Source organism: Centrocercus urophasianus, unplaced genomic scaffold (genome assembly GCF_019232065.1).
Source record: "Centrocercus urophasianus isolate 14NV4802_14NV808 unplaced genomic scaffold, USGS_Curo_1.0 seq_11, whole genome shotgun sequence".
NCBI classification, from domain to species: domain Eukaryota; kingdom Metazoa; phylum Chordata; class Aves; order Galliformes; family Phasianidae; genus Centrocercus; species Centrocercus urophasianus.
This window is the reverse complement of record NW_024884253.1, coordinates 69,206-85,438: the sequence shown is the minus strand read 5'-3', so window position 1 is coordinate 85,438 and position 16,233 is coordinate 69,206. Positions and strand designations below refer to the sequence as shown.

General features: G+C 47.0%; 1 protein-coding gene across 1 annotated transcript in view; it reads right to left on the bottom strand.

Moving 5' to 3' along the window:
• The window catches only part of ZC3H3 (zinc finger CCCH-type containing 3), a 159,303-nt gene extending 150,063 nt beyond the window's left edge, over positions 1–9,240 (bottom strand). The window contains exons 1-3 of the mRNA XM_042838216.1: positions 9,162–9,240; positions 6,103–7,450; positions 4,398–4,594 (exon numbers count right to left, since the gene is read on the bottom strand). Of these exons, the coding sequence (XP_042694150.1) occupies positions 4,398–4,594; positions 6,103–7,450; positions 9,162–9,207 (1,591 nt within the window). The 5' untranslated portion in view covers positions 9,208–9,240. The remainder of the gene's footprint in view (positions 1–4,397; positions 4,595–6,102; positions 7,451–9,161) is intronic.
• Between the last annotated feature and the right edge of the window lie 6,993 nt (positions 9,241–16,233).

The window sequence follows — 16,233 nt, the reverse complement described above, 5'->3', positions numbered from 1 at the left end:
CAGTTAAGGAAAAGAGGAGAAATGGCCCGGCTCTTAGCCATCACAATGAATAAAGCTTAATGTTGATTGTGATGGAATTTCTAATGCCAAAGAAATTGATTGAACGCAGCAATTACACCGCAATAGTAACTCAAGGGAAATGGGATAGTTTTCTCCTGGCCATAGCCTTTTGGTTATTTAAAACAATCCAATTTGCAAGGATAATTATATATTAGTGTTTTATCTGCCACTTGAAATGAACATGGGAGTTTTGATACTGGCCCAGCATTAGCAGGTTATTGCTGCAAATTACTTGATATCTGCTTTCTTTCACATAAAGACGAAATTAGGCCATCAATAACCAGAAAAAGGTGGGCTGGGGAAATGCGAGGGGCACGAGTGCCCTCTGCAGGGCTGAGGGGAAAGAAGGGCAGCAATCAACTCCCCAAAATCCCAAATCTTCCCCATTATTGGAGAACGTCACGCAGCTCCACACTGGGCATACAAAGAATAGGCACAGCCCAGCTCTCCTGCCCCTCTGACACCCAATCCTTGCCAAAAAAAAAAAAAAAAAGAAAAAGTCATTTTAAGCCATTAGTTCTAGTTTATCCTATAGTAAAATCAAGGCAATAAGAGACAACAGTGTCAAAAGTCCAAGCAGGGTGAATTCGACCAGAGCAGTGCCAGTGCATGGAGGGCAAGCATTGATTTTTGCAGCTTGCAATTGCAACCACTTGTCTGTTTTTAAACAAGCTGAGAAGGGGCCTCATCCTGCAAGACACCAATTGTTACCCTCATAGCTCCCAAGTGGCTGCTGGTGGAAATAAAAGGGGCTTTCCTATATCCACACCTGCAGTACAGGAGGAACAGGAACATCCCTTTGTCACCACTTTTGGGTCAGGCAGAACTCAATTGAAAGTTAGGATTTGGCCTTCAAACGTATCACCAGATGATGATATTGCCATGCTTTGGTGGGGGATAACTCCCCCTTCACTTCACAAAAACCCAACTGTTGCTGCTCAATCTCATCCAACAACACATGGCCAAACAGTCTGAAGGAGACTGTCTGAAGCACTGCCATTCCAGCATGCACTTCGCTATTTTATTACACTGGCTGATTTGCTGCAGCAAATAAGCAAGGGAAGGCCAACTCAGGATAGACATTTGACATTTAGACAACATAAATACAACATACCATTATTGGCAGGAAAGCTGCTCAGTAAATGACTGAGCAGGAGTCCAGGGTTTATTCTCTGCATCAAAACTTTTGGTGTCAATGTCCCCCCCCCCAAAAAAAAACCAAAACCAAACCACACCAATCAGTTGGGAGAACTGCAATCAGTGGAAACTCCACTCAGATCTTAATTATTAAACTGTACCTCCTCTATACAGTCTAGTCTGCCCCCTCTATAGAAAAACACATAGAGGAAGCATGTTTAGGCAGGAGCCTGGTCCAGATTCCAAATGAAGTGGACACCATGCATAAACTGGGATGCCATCAGCTTCATCAAGCCACAGGGTTGGCACCTGAGTGAGTTCACAACTTCCAAAAAAGCAATTATCTCCAAGTTCCCCTTCCCTTCAAAAAGAGCTTATGAACTTAAGCAGGAAGGAAAAAGAATACTTTAATATTAATGATTCATTAATATTAAGCACTAAGTTGTCAAGTAGTCCAAAATCTAAAGGCTGTTTTATCAACATTAATTTGGCTCAACATTTTTCATTCCTCTTTGCTTTGGTCACACACACGAGATCTTCCTGTGTACAAACAGCCCCCACACAAACCTTCTGTGGATTAGACAGTTATCTGCATTAGAAATGCCATCCCATTAGATCAACTTCAGTTTGGGACATATCCCAATTCTGAGCACCCTCACTCATCCCATATTCAGATGAAATATTTCAGAGTTACTTTATGACAGCTCCAAGCTCATTCACAGTGAGAACAACCCATCAGTTTGTGACTTTCCATTTCCACAAATGCCAAATGAGGAACATCTGAGCTTCCTCGAGTCTCACCCAGATCCTCACATAAAAGTAGGAAATGCTGCCTTGAAAATATCCTATCTCTGTTTTAGCACCCAACAGTTTCTTTGTTGGCCACACAAGTGTCACAGCCTTCCAGCTCACCAACTTAGTGCTCAGTGTTCACCAAGCGACAACCAAAGTTCATTCTGCAATTTCAGAGCTGTCAGGACTTTTGCTGAATTTCTCTGCCAGCTGAAGAAGCAAAGCAGCTGTGCATTGCCTGGCAGCTGCCTCCCCGTGCAGAGCTGCTGATGGCACACGAAGGAGCATCTGTCAAGTCCTGTGGGATCCCTGAAATGGAGGTACAGCAGAGGTAAGAACACCAGCAGCCATACAGCCATATGATACCAGTACTTTTAAGAACCAAATCAAGATGTTTTTCAAGCAGGTGCTGCAGTTTGCAAAGAAAAAGCCACACAGCATAAACACCAGCCTCTGTAAAGCAAATTCTTATTTCCACACTTATCAGCCCAGACAACAAAACACACAGATCCAAAATGGAAAACAACATAAGTCACTTTGACAGCTCACAACCTCATAAATCAGGCTTTGTTACCACGCATCAGAAGTACCTTGATCATCTGATCCATTTTGGGCAGGGGACTGAATTAAATGCTCTCCCCAAGTGACTTCCAGCCCTATTTTTCATTTTTCTCTTTTTCTTAAGCTTCTTTGTTTGCATTCCTCCACTTTGATAAAAGCCAGGAACGCAGCTGTATTTCTGCAATATCTACATATTTTCAGGCCTACGTGGTTTAAGATATAAATCTTTTCACCATGGGACTGTTCATTACCTTCAATCAAGGAACTAGGATTCAGCACACATTCCCCAAAAGCACAGGCTGCTGGCAGCTGACAGTCATGCTCCCAGGAGAGCAGATTTTGATCTATTTTGTATATTCTCAGCTTCATTTTGGCTGGGCACACACTTCTGCTGAGAGATAAAATGAAGAGATGCTTGCTAAGCCCCAGACAAGCCTCAATGGCAGCTCAGAGCCTCCCCAAAGCTGCAGCACTCTGACCTCCTCTGCTTCCCACTGCAGTGCACACAGCTGAGCAAACTCTGCTCCCTGCGTAGCACTGTGGTTCCACCTACACAGAGCAAAGATGTGGTTTAACCTCAGGTCCTGAGCACCACAACAGCTTATAGCCCTGTAAACAACATCTCTTATTTCCTCAGGCTGTTGCAACCCTAAATCCCTCTCCAAACAGCAAGATGTAAGCTGACATCACTCAGTGAAGCAAGACTCAGCTCCAAAATCATGGAACACAATGGTGGAGCATCAGCATGAATGCAGTTACATGGATGTCCACTTTTCCTTACCTCCTTACAAGCCACATCTGCAGCCTCAAGCAACAGATCCAAAATTCTCATCACAGCATCCTTTCCATTCCCCCAAATCTTTCTTCAAACACATGCAGTAAAAATAATATTTTTTTAAGTTATATTTTTCTTTTCCTCCCATTAAAGAAAGAAAAAGAAAATCTTCTTTCTCCTGAATCACAAGCCCCCGTTCTTGTCTTTTGGTCTGTCCAAACACAGCAACATCTTAACACACAGCTATTTGAACCAGAAATAATTACAATTACATGTGTAAATTCAGTAATTAAAGTGCAGCTTTACCTTCTGAGGCAAATTGCAGCTATTGTGTAGCCCAAGCAGCCTTTTCTCTATTCAAGCAATACCTATGATAGCACCACTATGCCAACGAGCTCAGCATAGGCACATAATCAAAATGTACTTGCACACACTTCAGATTAAACTGGGGGTACACTTCAGATTAAACTGTGGGTGATCATGTTGACACTAAACAAGAGAACCTGACTTCAAAGCCAGAAACATCATGATGCTGCTTCATGTACTCCTCGGTGCAACTCTGCCAGCCCTAAGAAGTCAGTGTCTGCTCTGACTATGAACCCAAACCATAAGGGACCCAATATTTCTTTAACAACTGCAATTATAGCCATATTCAATACAAAAGACATCTCACTGGGACACAGGTGTGCTCGCTAACTTCCAAAGGAGCATCTCATGACGTGACATGAAAAGCACAAGCTTTTCTCCTGTGCAAAAAGAGAGATCAGTCTTGTAGATGTATTGCTACTGCCCCTGCTGTTCTCACTTTCCCGAGCATCTTCCAATGTGATGCTTGCACGTCTAGCAAAACTGCATTCAGAACAAAAAGGAAGCTTTGAAATGACTCTATCTGGAGATGTCAAAGCACAGCTCTGGGTTAAGGCAGAAGCCTTACTCCATCCAGAACTCCTCCCAGTTTGTTCCAGGACCTATAACAGCAGATCTCCCAGAGGACACGATAACCAATTTTCCAATTCCAAGAGCCTCTCTTGGAGCTGTTTTCAGCAAGCAGCCTCAGGATGTCTGTTCCTACCTTCCCTGGAGGAACCCTGGTTCCTGGCAGTCGGCAGCCTGCAGAGCCTGTGCTTGGTGATCTGCACCAGCCCCTTGGGCGAGGAGCGTTTTGGAGTCACAGAAGCTTTTCCCCGCAGGGTGTTTTTCTTCCTGGGATGGAAGGGGCTTTTCAGTGGTGTGGTGAGCAAAGGACTGCTCTTCTTATCCGCTGGGTAGCTGTGAATGCAAATACCAGACTGTTAGAAGAGGGTGGGGGTGTGATTGAAACACAGTTGGTCCTCTTGCTCACAACTGAAACGGTGGGTCACCAAGCTCTGTTTCTCCTCCATAATGCTGCCCTGTAAGAAGCACTGAAAAGAACACTGCAAGAAAATAAGTGAATCTAAGGAATTTCTGGCAAAGCACAGATGGAGCATGAGGTGTTTGACAGCTTGACTCAACTCACTTCTGCTTAAGAGATGCAGAGGAGGGAATGGTGTCCTTCAGAGGGATGACAGGATCCAAGGAGAGGACCTGGGAAAAGGTACTACCCAGTCCCATAGCAAAGATCACACATCTGTGCCACTGCCTCCACTTCATCCCACTTATCCTTTCCTTAAGCCTATCCTGGCTTGCATCCAGCCCTGATGAAAACATCAGCACAGAACACAGCTTTTCCACCAGGAAGTCCTTGCAGCACTTCCATGACACTTTTTATCCATGACCCCTTTATTTCCCCTCCACTTCCAGTCCAGATAACTCAGCCCATACACCTTTTCCTTCTGCCACGCTTCATTTTTTAATCTTGCCCCTATCAGATACAGGGATAGTTGAAAAATCATTCCAGAAGAATCTCAGCTGCTTCAGCACAACACATTTTCCCAGGATAGCAAAACCTGACACCAACCCTACAAGGAGAGGAGTAAGAACCTTCAGGGAAGATGCTTGGGTTGCAGTGGTGGACAGCTCAAAAAGAATAGTACTAAAAGCAGAGAGCACTGCAGATCTATCAGATTTACAGCTAGGCAGCATTTCTTTCCAGCACACACAGCCTGCACAGCTCAGCTTCTGTCTCCTCTTTGTCCCTGTGCATTTTACAGGCATGGATAATAAAAGGTAAGTGTGATCCAAGTCTGTTCTCCTTTCACCAGCTCCCAGTGCAACAAAACTCTGAAAATAAATCAATAGGGAAAGTACCTATTTCCTTCTCTTTTAATATTGGTCTGTTATCCAGGCCAGGGAGAAGCCTGGTAAGTGCTGAGCTAAAGTCTTTGGAGAAAAAGGAATGGGAGACAAGTTCTGTTTGAAAAATTAAATTCTGAGTTACCCAGACTGATAAAATAATTAAAATATCAGTCCTTGCAACCCTGAAAAGCAGGATTCCTCCATAGAGAACAGAGTCACACTAGCTGGAAAGGGGAAAGCAAACAGATCCACCAATATACAAGTCTCACTGTAATTTCATTCATATCTATGCCTTATGTGCATACACATTAATTTTACACATTACACGTTAATACACATTATGTAACTTATGTGCAGTACACATTATTCAACACAGAAGAGATCCTTTGTCCCAGAGGTATAAAGAAAAAACTGTTCCAGCTTCACTTAAAGCCTATGGACACGTGCAGTGACAATTCTTCTGAGAAGACCAGCAACTCAACATGGTTTGGTGACACGGTGATGGTTAAACACGATGATCTTAGTGGTCTTTCCAACCTTCATGTTTTCTATGATCTTACCTTGAGCTTGCCTTCCTCTTGATGATTTTTGTCCGACTCTTCACTTTATAACTGGTAAGCACAGCCTCACCTAAGGAGGGATTCACTCCAACTGATGTTTCGCTGGGAGGCAGCCGGTTGAAGGCTGAGGACATCTTCTGATCCTCCGACTGCCACCTGAATGCTGACTTGGATGTGGAGGGTGAAGCCTGCAGGCTGGAGGCTTTCCACTTATACTTGCTGGGAGAAACACCCACTTTGGATTGCAGCCCCGATTTCTTCACCTTTGCTCCCAAATCTGTCTTTGGAGATATTTTTGAACCTCTCTCAGCTCCACCAGTGATCTTCTTAGCGCTGTCAGAAGCTCTCGGGCTGATCCATCTCTTCACAGGACGAGAGCATTTACTAGGGTTTGCAACCCAGGTATAATTGGTTTTCCTGAACTTTGAAGCTTTGCTGGAGACCGTCGCCGAGGCAGCTCTTTGGAGACTGGAAACTTTGGGGATTACAGAAAACTTGTTCTTCACTGGAGACATCACAACTGCCAAAGTCAGTGCCTGAGTCGGTTTAGAGTGCATCTCTGCATTTCCAAAGAGCTTTGGCTCTCTGTGAACGTCCTCAACTTGCTCCCAGCTGCACTGCCCCAGAGCGGGTGGCTCTGGCTTCCACCACATCGATTGCTGAGCCTGCTCACAGCTCGGCAGAGCTGACAGTGGCTGTGGCTCTGTTTTCAGTGTGACGGCGCTTTCGCTGGCACTTCTGGAGCTTTCAGCCAGGTGCACCTTTCTGGGATTGTCAAACGGGTAGGATGAGCTGACAACACGGTGAGACGAGCTAAATGAAACAGAGAGAGAAGGCTTTGGCTCTTCTTCTTGGTTTGTGTACAGAGGAATGGAAGAATCCTGCACATTACCATCATCCGGAGCAACAAGCTCTGTTTTAAGCCCAGAAACATCACAATAAACTCTCGCATCACTAAATCCTTCAGTACCTACAAGACCAGTCTTCTGTGTCACCTGGATGCCCACAACGATGTTCCCATCTGTTGTTAAGTCCACTTGTCTCTCTGGGGACGCTGCTGATGGCACGGCTGCCTGGCTGTCTTCGTTGCTCCCAAAAGCCCTGGATGTGGTGGCATTCCCAACATCACACCCTGGTCCTGAGGGCTGGTTCACAAGGGAGTATTTCTTCCTCCAAGAGTGAGCTCGGCGTGGCTGGAAGTCCCTGGGAGGCTGCAGCTGGGGATACCGGGCTGAGAACGCTCCCCTCCTGCTGAATGGGGCCTGTGTGGTGTTGCTCCACATCCGTGGAGCAGAAGACAGCGGTCGTGGCACATCCCCATGGGTGTTCCTGTGGTTGTCTATGAGACCTGAAGAACAGAAGACAGCATCTGTTAATTGTCAATCCCAAGAGGGAGGTTTCTAACATCACAGCTCTACTTTTCCTCACACTGCAATGAGGACGATCACTCACTTTGGCCAGATTTTAGGTAAGTGGTGCTAGAAAATGAAAAACAAAAAAACACCACGCACACACACACACACAAGAACTTGAAAACAATTATTTTCTTCCATCTTCATGAAAACCGGTAACAAAAGTGATACAGCATGACAGCAGGTCTGATGTACAAACAGACCTTTAACACACACTTCATTACTGCTGTTGGCCACCTTCTGATCCTTTATACTCCTTTTTTTTGGGGTGTGCCAGCACCAAAACAGACCATCAGTATTCTTGTTTTTGGAGCCTAACGAAATGAATTATTTCAGAGCAACCTCTGAGTCCTGCTACAAGGTTGGCAGGAGGGTTCCACTTACACTGGGCTGCTTACACACATAGCACAGTGCAAGCCCAAAACATAAAGTAACAATGAGGAAGCTCCAAAGCAGCCCCAGCTTTGTACTGAGTCACTGCACCTTCATCCCTTTACGACGTCACCATACCCCCTGGTGCTTTGGGCTCCTAATTAGCAGCTGAGCTAATCAACACGCATGGATTACAGAGGGTCTGCCTAGTGCTTAGAAAACATTTTCAACAGAAGGGATTGCCAAAGGATTTTAGAGCCTTATATGTAGGTGTCAGCATGCTCCAGCATGAAATTTTTTTTTCCTACTGCCCAACAAGAGGGTTCTTGGATGAAGTAGATAGCTGCAAAGCATTTCTAATGTGGAAAAATTACCTTGGGGGGCTACAAATAGAGCCAGTTATTTCTAAGAACGAGCATTGATGCTCTCCCAAGCAAGGAAAGGGCATACAAATACACCCACTCCTCCCCCACAAAGCTGATGAGGAATCCAAGGAATGAGGACGAGGGACACAGCCCCATTCTGTGCCACCTGGGGATCCCCAGTGTTGCTCCTGAACATGACAAGGAACTGTTGGGACATGTCCCTCCCAGGAGGGTGACATGCACTGCAGTGTGCGGATGCCCAGAGGTCTCCACCCACCCCTTACCCTCTCCCACCCAGGTCTCCTATATTCTCTCCCCAGACCCAACACTCCTGAGCCCTCTCCTCTCCCCATCTCCATCCAGAAAACCCAGGGCCGCCATTTCCTTTACATTCCTAGGCCTTCTCCACATCCTTCCATCCCTCTTCTCTACCACCAGCCTACTCCTTTTCTACTCCTGAAGACATCTGCCTGCCCCCACACACCTCACAGGCCTGCTGGCCATCCATACATACCCCCTGTATCCCAAGATCCTCCTGGCAACCCCCATAGACCCTACACACCCCAGGAGCCTCACATCCCCCTACGGCTTCTTGGTGGCCACCACAAGCCGCAAACACCCAAGGAGGCCCACGAAACCCATGCACCTCAGGTGCCTCCGAGCTATTCTCGCGAGCCTGACGGACATCCTGGCTACCCCCCACAATACCACGCGTCCGAGGAACCTCACGACTTCTCCCACAGGCCCCACGCATCCCCACGAGCCTTCTGGCTACCCCCCAAACACGCCAAAGGCCTCTTGGCTGCCCCCACGGACCCCATAGGCCTTCCTCCTACTCCCACGCCCTCCACGCACCTCCTAACCGCCCCTCGCGGTCTCCAAGCCTCCCTCAGGCCCAGCCCTACCGTACCCTGCAGCAGCCGGATCTCTCTCCGCAGCCTCTCCCTTTCCTCCATCCCTGCAACGTTCCCGCAACGCCCCACAAGCGTTACGTCATCATCCCGCGACAGCCGGTATTGCTCACTCACGTGACCTCGCACCGTCACGTGACGCCCGCGGGTCGCTGAGAGCGTTGCTTGGCAACGAAGGAGGCTGCGGCCTAGCGTGCATTCTGAAGCCTGAAGTAGGCTGCGGCCTTGTTCTTCTCTCTCTTCCATCCCAGTCCGGCCCGGTCTGTCTCTCTCTGCTCCCTGTCCCCATCCCAGCGTGGCTCAGCTGTTTCCAACCATCAGCCTCATGTAGCTACGCCTTGTGATCATCCTCCGTCCCCATCCCCTTTACACCCTTCTCTGATCCCAGCTACTAGTCCCATCTAGGTTGGAGTCCATTGGAGAGTCCAGTGAAGAGTCACCAAAATGACCATGGGCCTGGAGCAGCTCTGCTGGGAGGAAAGGCTGAAAGAGCTGGTGCTGCTGAGCATGGGGTAGGGGATCCTCAGGAGGATTCCATTCATGGTTATAAATCCGTCACAGCAGGAATTTATAGCCATGAGTGTCCAATGACAGGCCAGCGCAGGGACTAACTGTGTCTCAGGAGTTCTCTCAGCTCATTACTTAGCACAGGGACCAGAGAGGAGCCTGGGGGAATGGTTTTGTGGATCTCCAATCCCACCTGGGCATGGCACTGCCCTTCTCAAGCAGAAGTTGGACCACATGGATTCAGAGGTGCTTCCAACTTCATCCATTCTGTGATTCTATGATCTACCTTTCTCTATGCCCCAGACCCACCAGGGTCCCCTGCTCACAAACACACACACAATCACACAGAATGGCCAGGGCTGGAAGGGACCTCAAGGATCATGAATCTCCAACCCCCCTGCCACATGCAGAGCTACCAACCTCCCCATTTAATACTAGTCCAGGCTGCCCTCCCCATCCTATCTGGCCTGGAGCACCTCTAGGCACAGGGCATCCACAACCTCTCTGGGCAGCCTGTTCCAGCACCTCACCACTCTCTCTGTAAAGAACTTCCCCTGACAACCAACCTAAATCTTCCCTCCCTCAACTTAAAACCGTTTCCCCTTATCCTGCAGTTATGTACCCTTTCAAAGAGTTTTGTGACACATTTCTTTGGCAGCTTTCAGGGCTTTTATATTATAGAGTCACAGATTTACAGGATTATTAAGGTTGGAAAAGACCTCTAGGATCATCTAGACCAGCCATCTACCAACCACCAATATACCACCCCATTACTGATTACCTGCCAGAAATTGCAGCAAATCCAGTAGCACCAGGTAGCTTCCTGAGATCTGCTTCTACTTTCTCACCCTAAAAGGACTTTTTTATGACCTGGACTGTCCTACGTGCCCCATCTTGAAAGTCACATGGCCTGCATAAGTCAGGAGTACCTACAAAGTACATCCATAAAATTGAGAGCGCAAACAGAGAATAACATCATTTATACAGACATTTTCCTCCAGGAGTTTGTTTTCTTCATAATTCCATTCTTCCCTAAGGGAATAAAACCCATCACGTTAAACAAGGTCACAACACAATGCAGTCAGAGAGCCTCTTTGCTTCCCCTGAAACCCTTTGGAAGACTAATATGCATCCTCTTCTGCAATCCTGTGGGGTAGGGAAGGGGCACCAGAGGGCAGATCTGAGATGAAAACCTCTGATCAGCATCGATTGATCCCCAAGCCTCACCCAGAATTTTGTAACCACTTCACACTGGTAGAAACTGGCACTTGTGCCAAAAGCAGCCTCCTCCGCTCCCAGCTGCTTGCTCCCTCCCTGGTGCTGGCACAGAGATCGGAGTGGCTTGCATAAATGAGCAAGAATGAGCTGCTCTGAATTAAAATTAATTCAGCACATGCACAAGGAAAGCTAATTTTTAACAGAGGGAAGCCATGTATCCACCCTCCCACAACACCCCATGTTGGGAACAAATGAGCCGAAAGCAGCGTTTTGCCAATCTGTGCCAAAATACCACTCCCACAACACCCAGCCTTGGGAACAAATGAGCTGAAAGCAGCATTTTGCCAACCTATACCAAAATACATCACTACAAAAAGGTAAGTACGGGGCAAGGTAGCGCTGGAAGATGTTAGGCTCCCTTTGGTGCTTTTTGGATGCTCTTTGGAGTATCCTTGGGTGTTCCATATAGGAAAGTTCGGTGGACAAGGGGTGTAGAGGAGCAAGGACAGCACTTTTATCTTGAACTGGATCTTCTATAGGGAAGAGACAAGAGCATCATGCCTTGAGGCATGGAATACTCCCATGTAGGATGCTGCATCACTAAAATTCTTGTTCCTTTCCAGCATTCTGTAAGGAGTTCATTGACACCTGTTACAAACAGCACATCCGAAAGCTGCAGGAATTCACAGCACTTGTTCTTTGTTCATAACACTACGCTTGTATGACACTTGTTTGTAAGTCTAATTTAATTAAAAAAGCAGTAAAATGCAAGTGTGGGTTTTTGGTGCTGGGCTGGCAGGGTATCTGTGTGAAAATGCCCCAGGCAGGCTGGCACACTTAAAAGAAATTAAATTGTCTCATTCCACCCAGAATAAACATGGTGCTAATCCCTCTAATGACCCTAAACATCACTAGAACTGCGGATCCAGCGACAAGTGTGCAATAGGACCCAATTAAGCTGCTCACACATTTGAAATCATGGTCTCATCGTGGTTTAGTCTGGAGTCTCTCAGTGGCTAAACGTGCTGAGACAAGCGAAAACACGAAACTTCATTAAGCGCTGCACCAGCACATTGCTGGGACCTGACGACAAGGGTGAGTGGGAGGCATCGGCATTTCTGCCACCTGCTCCCAATTTCGAAAGGCATAGGGATCTCCAGGGAACCCTGGATCCTCCAGCACGGCCTGGAATCCATTAACAGGAGCATCCTGCCTAGGAAAGCAGGTGTAATTCTTCTCTGTGGGGCACCTGTGGGTCTCAGATGAAGCATTGCAAAAAGTTTTGAAGGAAACATATTAATAAAAAATTTAAAATTGTGGGAATCCAGAAAGAAGTGGGAAATCTATATTGTGAAGGCTTAGAAAACGTGAGCCATTGAAAAATGGAAATATTTATGTGTGGCAATATTAAAAAAGAAGACAATGAAGAAGGAGGAGGAGGAAGAGAAGAAGAAAAAGGAGAAGGAGAAAAAAAGAATGAGAAAGGAGAAGGTGAATGAGAAGTAGGAGGAGGAGAAAGAGAAGGGGAATGAAAAAGGAGAAGAGAAATAATATTAAAAATAATATCTAATCAGATGTGCGTGATGTCCTCTTCACCTTCTCCTTGCTCTTCCCTTTTTCCATTCTACTTCCCTTCCTCTTTCTTTCATTCTCCTTTTCTTCTCTCTCCACCTCTGTTTCTTCTTTCTCCTTCTCCTCTTTTTCATTCTGGTTTAGTTTTCTGCTTGATCTGGCCTTCAATAAGATTCGCCACATACCCACAAAACTACAAGCAATGGAATGAAGGTCCATGGGAGAAGAACAGCATGGGGATCTCTTCTGAGGCACTAGCATGAACCTGTCTTGCTTGGACCTAAGCACAAAACCATGAGAACATCTTGAGGTGGCCCATCACAAGCTGCAAGCCTCTGAATTGCAAAGAAGATTTCAGTCCACACTCCAGCTGCCAAGAAATCTCTGCCTCCCTTTTTAACCAGTCTAGTCCCAGAGAGCTGTTTCTCCAAGATGAGTTGCTCAGATGGCAGGTGAGAAATGTGCAGGTACTTGAGAGGAAGACGGAGCATCTCATAGCATCACAGAAACACTAAGGTTGGAAAAGACCTCTAAGATCATCTAGTCCAACCATCCACCTTCCACCAATATTGCCCACTGAACCATGTTCCTCAGTGCCACATCTCCACGTTTCTTGAACGCTTCTGAGGACAGTGATTCCACCACTTCCCTGGGCAGCCTGTTCCAATGGATTTTACCACTCTTTCTTAATTTGCAATGGAAGGAGATCAGGAGCTGATGCAATGCTTCAGGAGGAGGAGTGCCATGGGCCAAATAGCAGCAGAAGAAATAAGCACAGTTCTCTTTAGAGACAATTGCAATAACACCATTGTACAAGACAGTAGTGAGAACTAACTTGAGTCCAAGGAAGAAGGAAAGCATCAGGGGAAAAGGAAGAGCAATTCAAGCAAGACGGTGTCAGGTTATTAAATCCAAGCTCGAGAACAAAGAGGTACTGCTAATCCTCCTAAAAGCCCCAAGGGCTCAGCTCAGGATCCCAGGGGTCATCTCCTGCATCCTTCAGCCCCTCGCCCTGCTCTGTAGGAGCTCAGCAGCTATTTATCACTGAAGAAAGTTGCTTCTTCTCCAAAAAAGTTTTCTCTATTTTAACTTTTGCAAAAAAGAAATCTCCTCCCCAAGGGCAAGCAAACTCTCGAATCCTATTTTTGCTGATAATAGCACGACTAGGAGCTCTGGGGAAGGAGATGTCTCCTGGGTTAGATGGAAACCAGAGAGGAAAATATCAGCAACAGGAAAAGAAACTGCTGCACAATCCTAAAGGAAAAACCACCTTCATTTATCAAGTGGGCAACAGTTTTCTGCTATGATGTCTATTTTTCTGCCCTTTTTCTTGCCTGCAGTCTCGCTGCTGGCACAGGCACACAGACTTAAATACATGAATCTGGGGAAGGGGAGAAATGAGAGCAATAATCGGTGCTGCCATTCCCAGCTCTTTGCCAACAGATTTCTTTCTGTCCTCTACTTTTACCTGCTGAAATAGGAATGGTTTGGGCAGGGACTGAATAGCCCCATTCCGCCTTCTGGCTATGGCCATGCAAGGCTATATGAATGTCCTCTTGTCCCCACCGTCCCCTTTGCAGACACTTTGGATCGTCCCACTTTTACTGTCTGTTCCACATTTCTCGGTCCCAGGCCAACGCCATTGCAAAACCACCTGCAAAGATCAATTGCAACATTTCCATTGCACGACCTGCAGCTCAAAGGCTCGTGGCTAAAAAACATTTGCAAAACCTTTCAGTGCAACGAGGCTCTGGAATTTCACAACATGGCCAAAGAGAGGAGCAGCAAGCCACACCCAATAAACAGAAATCTGTGACTTATTGACTGAGCAGTGCCAGTCCTACAAAGGGAAAGTAGCATCAGCTTTTTATTTTTATTTTTTCCAGAGAGGAAGAGATGCTCAGAAAGATTTTGGTGACATTTTTAAATGGTTTGGGGTTTGTTCTGCACTGGCTGCCCTCCCTACTTGGGAGCTTGGGAACTCTGTGGGCAGATCTGCCTCTGGGAAAGGACATCCATGAGCAGGGATGAATCTTTTCGTTTTTTTTAAGAAGGAAGCACAGATTTTGGGTGTTCAGCTTCACCAGGTTTTGGGGTGTCCCAAGACCTGCTACCCACACACTGCTGGATGGGGAGGTTCAGTCCTTCTGCCTCTTCCACCCCCCATAAGGTGCTTTGCTTTGGTAACAGCTTGGTTACATCTTTGCTCCGGAGGAGCTAAAATTAAAACAGTGACTCCATTGCAGACTGAAAACAGAGCATTCCTTCTCTGCCTGCGTGCCTTGGATGGACATCAGAAGCCAAACTCATGCTGCAAAATCCCCTGTGTAAAAGCAATCTTCTATTCTGATCCTCTGTTCGCTGTGGTTGGGATGTTCAGTTCCCAGACCTGCGCTCAAGGGGCTCTGAGATGGGATTTGCCTGGATATGGAAAACATAAACACAAGAAGCCAACATCTCTGCAGCTCACTGCTTTAAACAAAAGCTCATTCTGCTCCACAGAAGGGCTGAAAACAGAAGTTGATTCATGGATAAAGAAAGAAAAAATAAATTAAAAAAAAAACAAAAAAAACAAAACACACACACAACATCAGGATCTCCTCTTTACCCTAATTCCCTAATTCTTCATGGAAGAAAGTAGACTGCCAAGCACAAACGTGGAGTTCTCTACCTGCACCCTTAAAAGCTGAGAAGATATTAATGGCTCCCATAAGCCGTGAGTGGAGCTGCAAACCATGAGGATCATGGCAACCACTGGGATAGGAATGAGGATTTCATGGCATTCAGACAGAGGCACGAGTCGCTCCAAGTGGGTTCTGTGTTTGATGGCTTTAATGAGGACTGAAATAGCCTCCGCAGGTTCCATGTTCACAGCAGCTCCTGTGTCTCATCTCCCAGCAGGGCTGGTGGCTGATGATGCTGTGCTGAGCCTCTATCATCAGGACTCAGGTTCCTAATCCTCCACCTTTGGCATCCTTGGGTAGCTGAGCCTCCATCACTGGGACCTTGAGACTCCTGAGCCTCAACCACAGGATCCCTGGGCTCCTGAGTCCTCATCACAGGGACCCTTGAGTACTTGAGCATCCATCACCATGAACCTGAAAAGCCCAAGCCTTCATCACTGGGATCTTTCAGAGCCTGAGCCTCCACAATCATGGCCCTGAGGTTCCCAAGCCTCTATCACCAGGATCCAGAGATACCTGAGCTTCCATCAGCAGATCCTTGAATCCTCAACCACAGGATCCCCAGGTGCCTGAGCTTTGGTCACTGGGACCCTGAAGTTTCTGAACCTCCCTCACTAAGACTTCCTGGTACCTGAGCCTCCATCACCATGGCCTTGAGGTGTCTGAGCCTCTATCACCAGGATGCTGAGGTTCCTAAGCCTCAATTACCAGGACTTTGAGATGCCCAAGTTTCTATTATTGGGATCCTTGGGTACCTGAGCATCCATCACCATGACCTTGAAATGCCTGAAGCCTCCATCACTGGGACTTTCTGGAGCCTGAGCACCCATCAACGGGACCCTGAGGTGCCTGAGCCGAACACCAGCCCCTCTGGGTGCTCCAGCATAGAGCCCCAGTGCTGCACTGTGCCACTCTGGTGCAAATCCCATGGCAGCCCCACAGATCCAAAGCATGGGGATGGGAAAAAACTCACCCTGAACCCCTGCATCCCCAAATCCCTGCCGTGACCCTCTGCTCCCTCCTCAGCCCCATAGCTCCTTAGCCCCACAGCTTGCCCTGCTGCCAGCTGGGTTTTGCCCAGGCTCAGCAG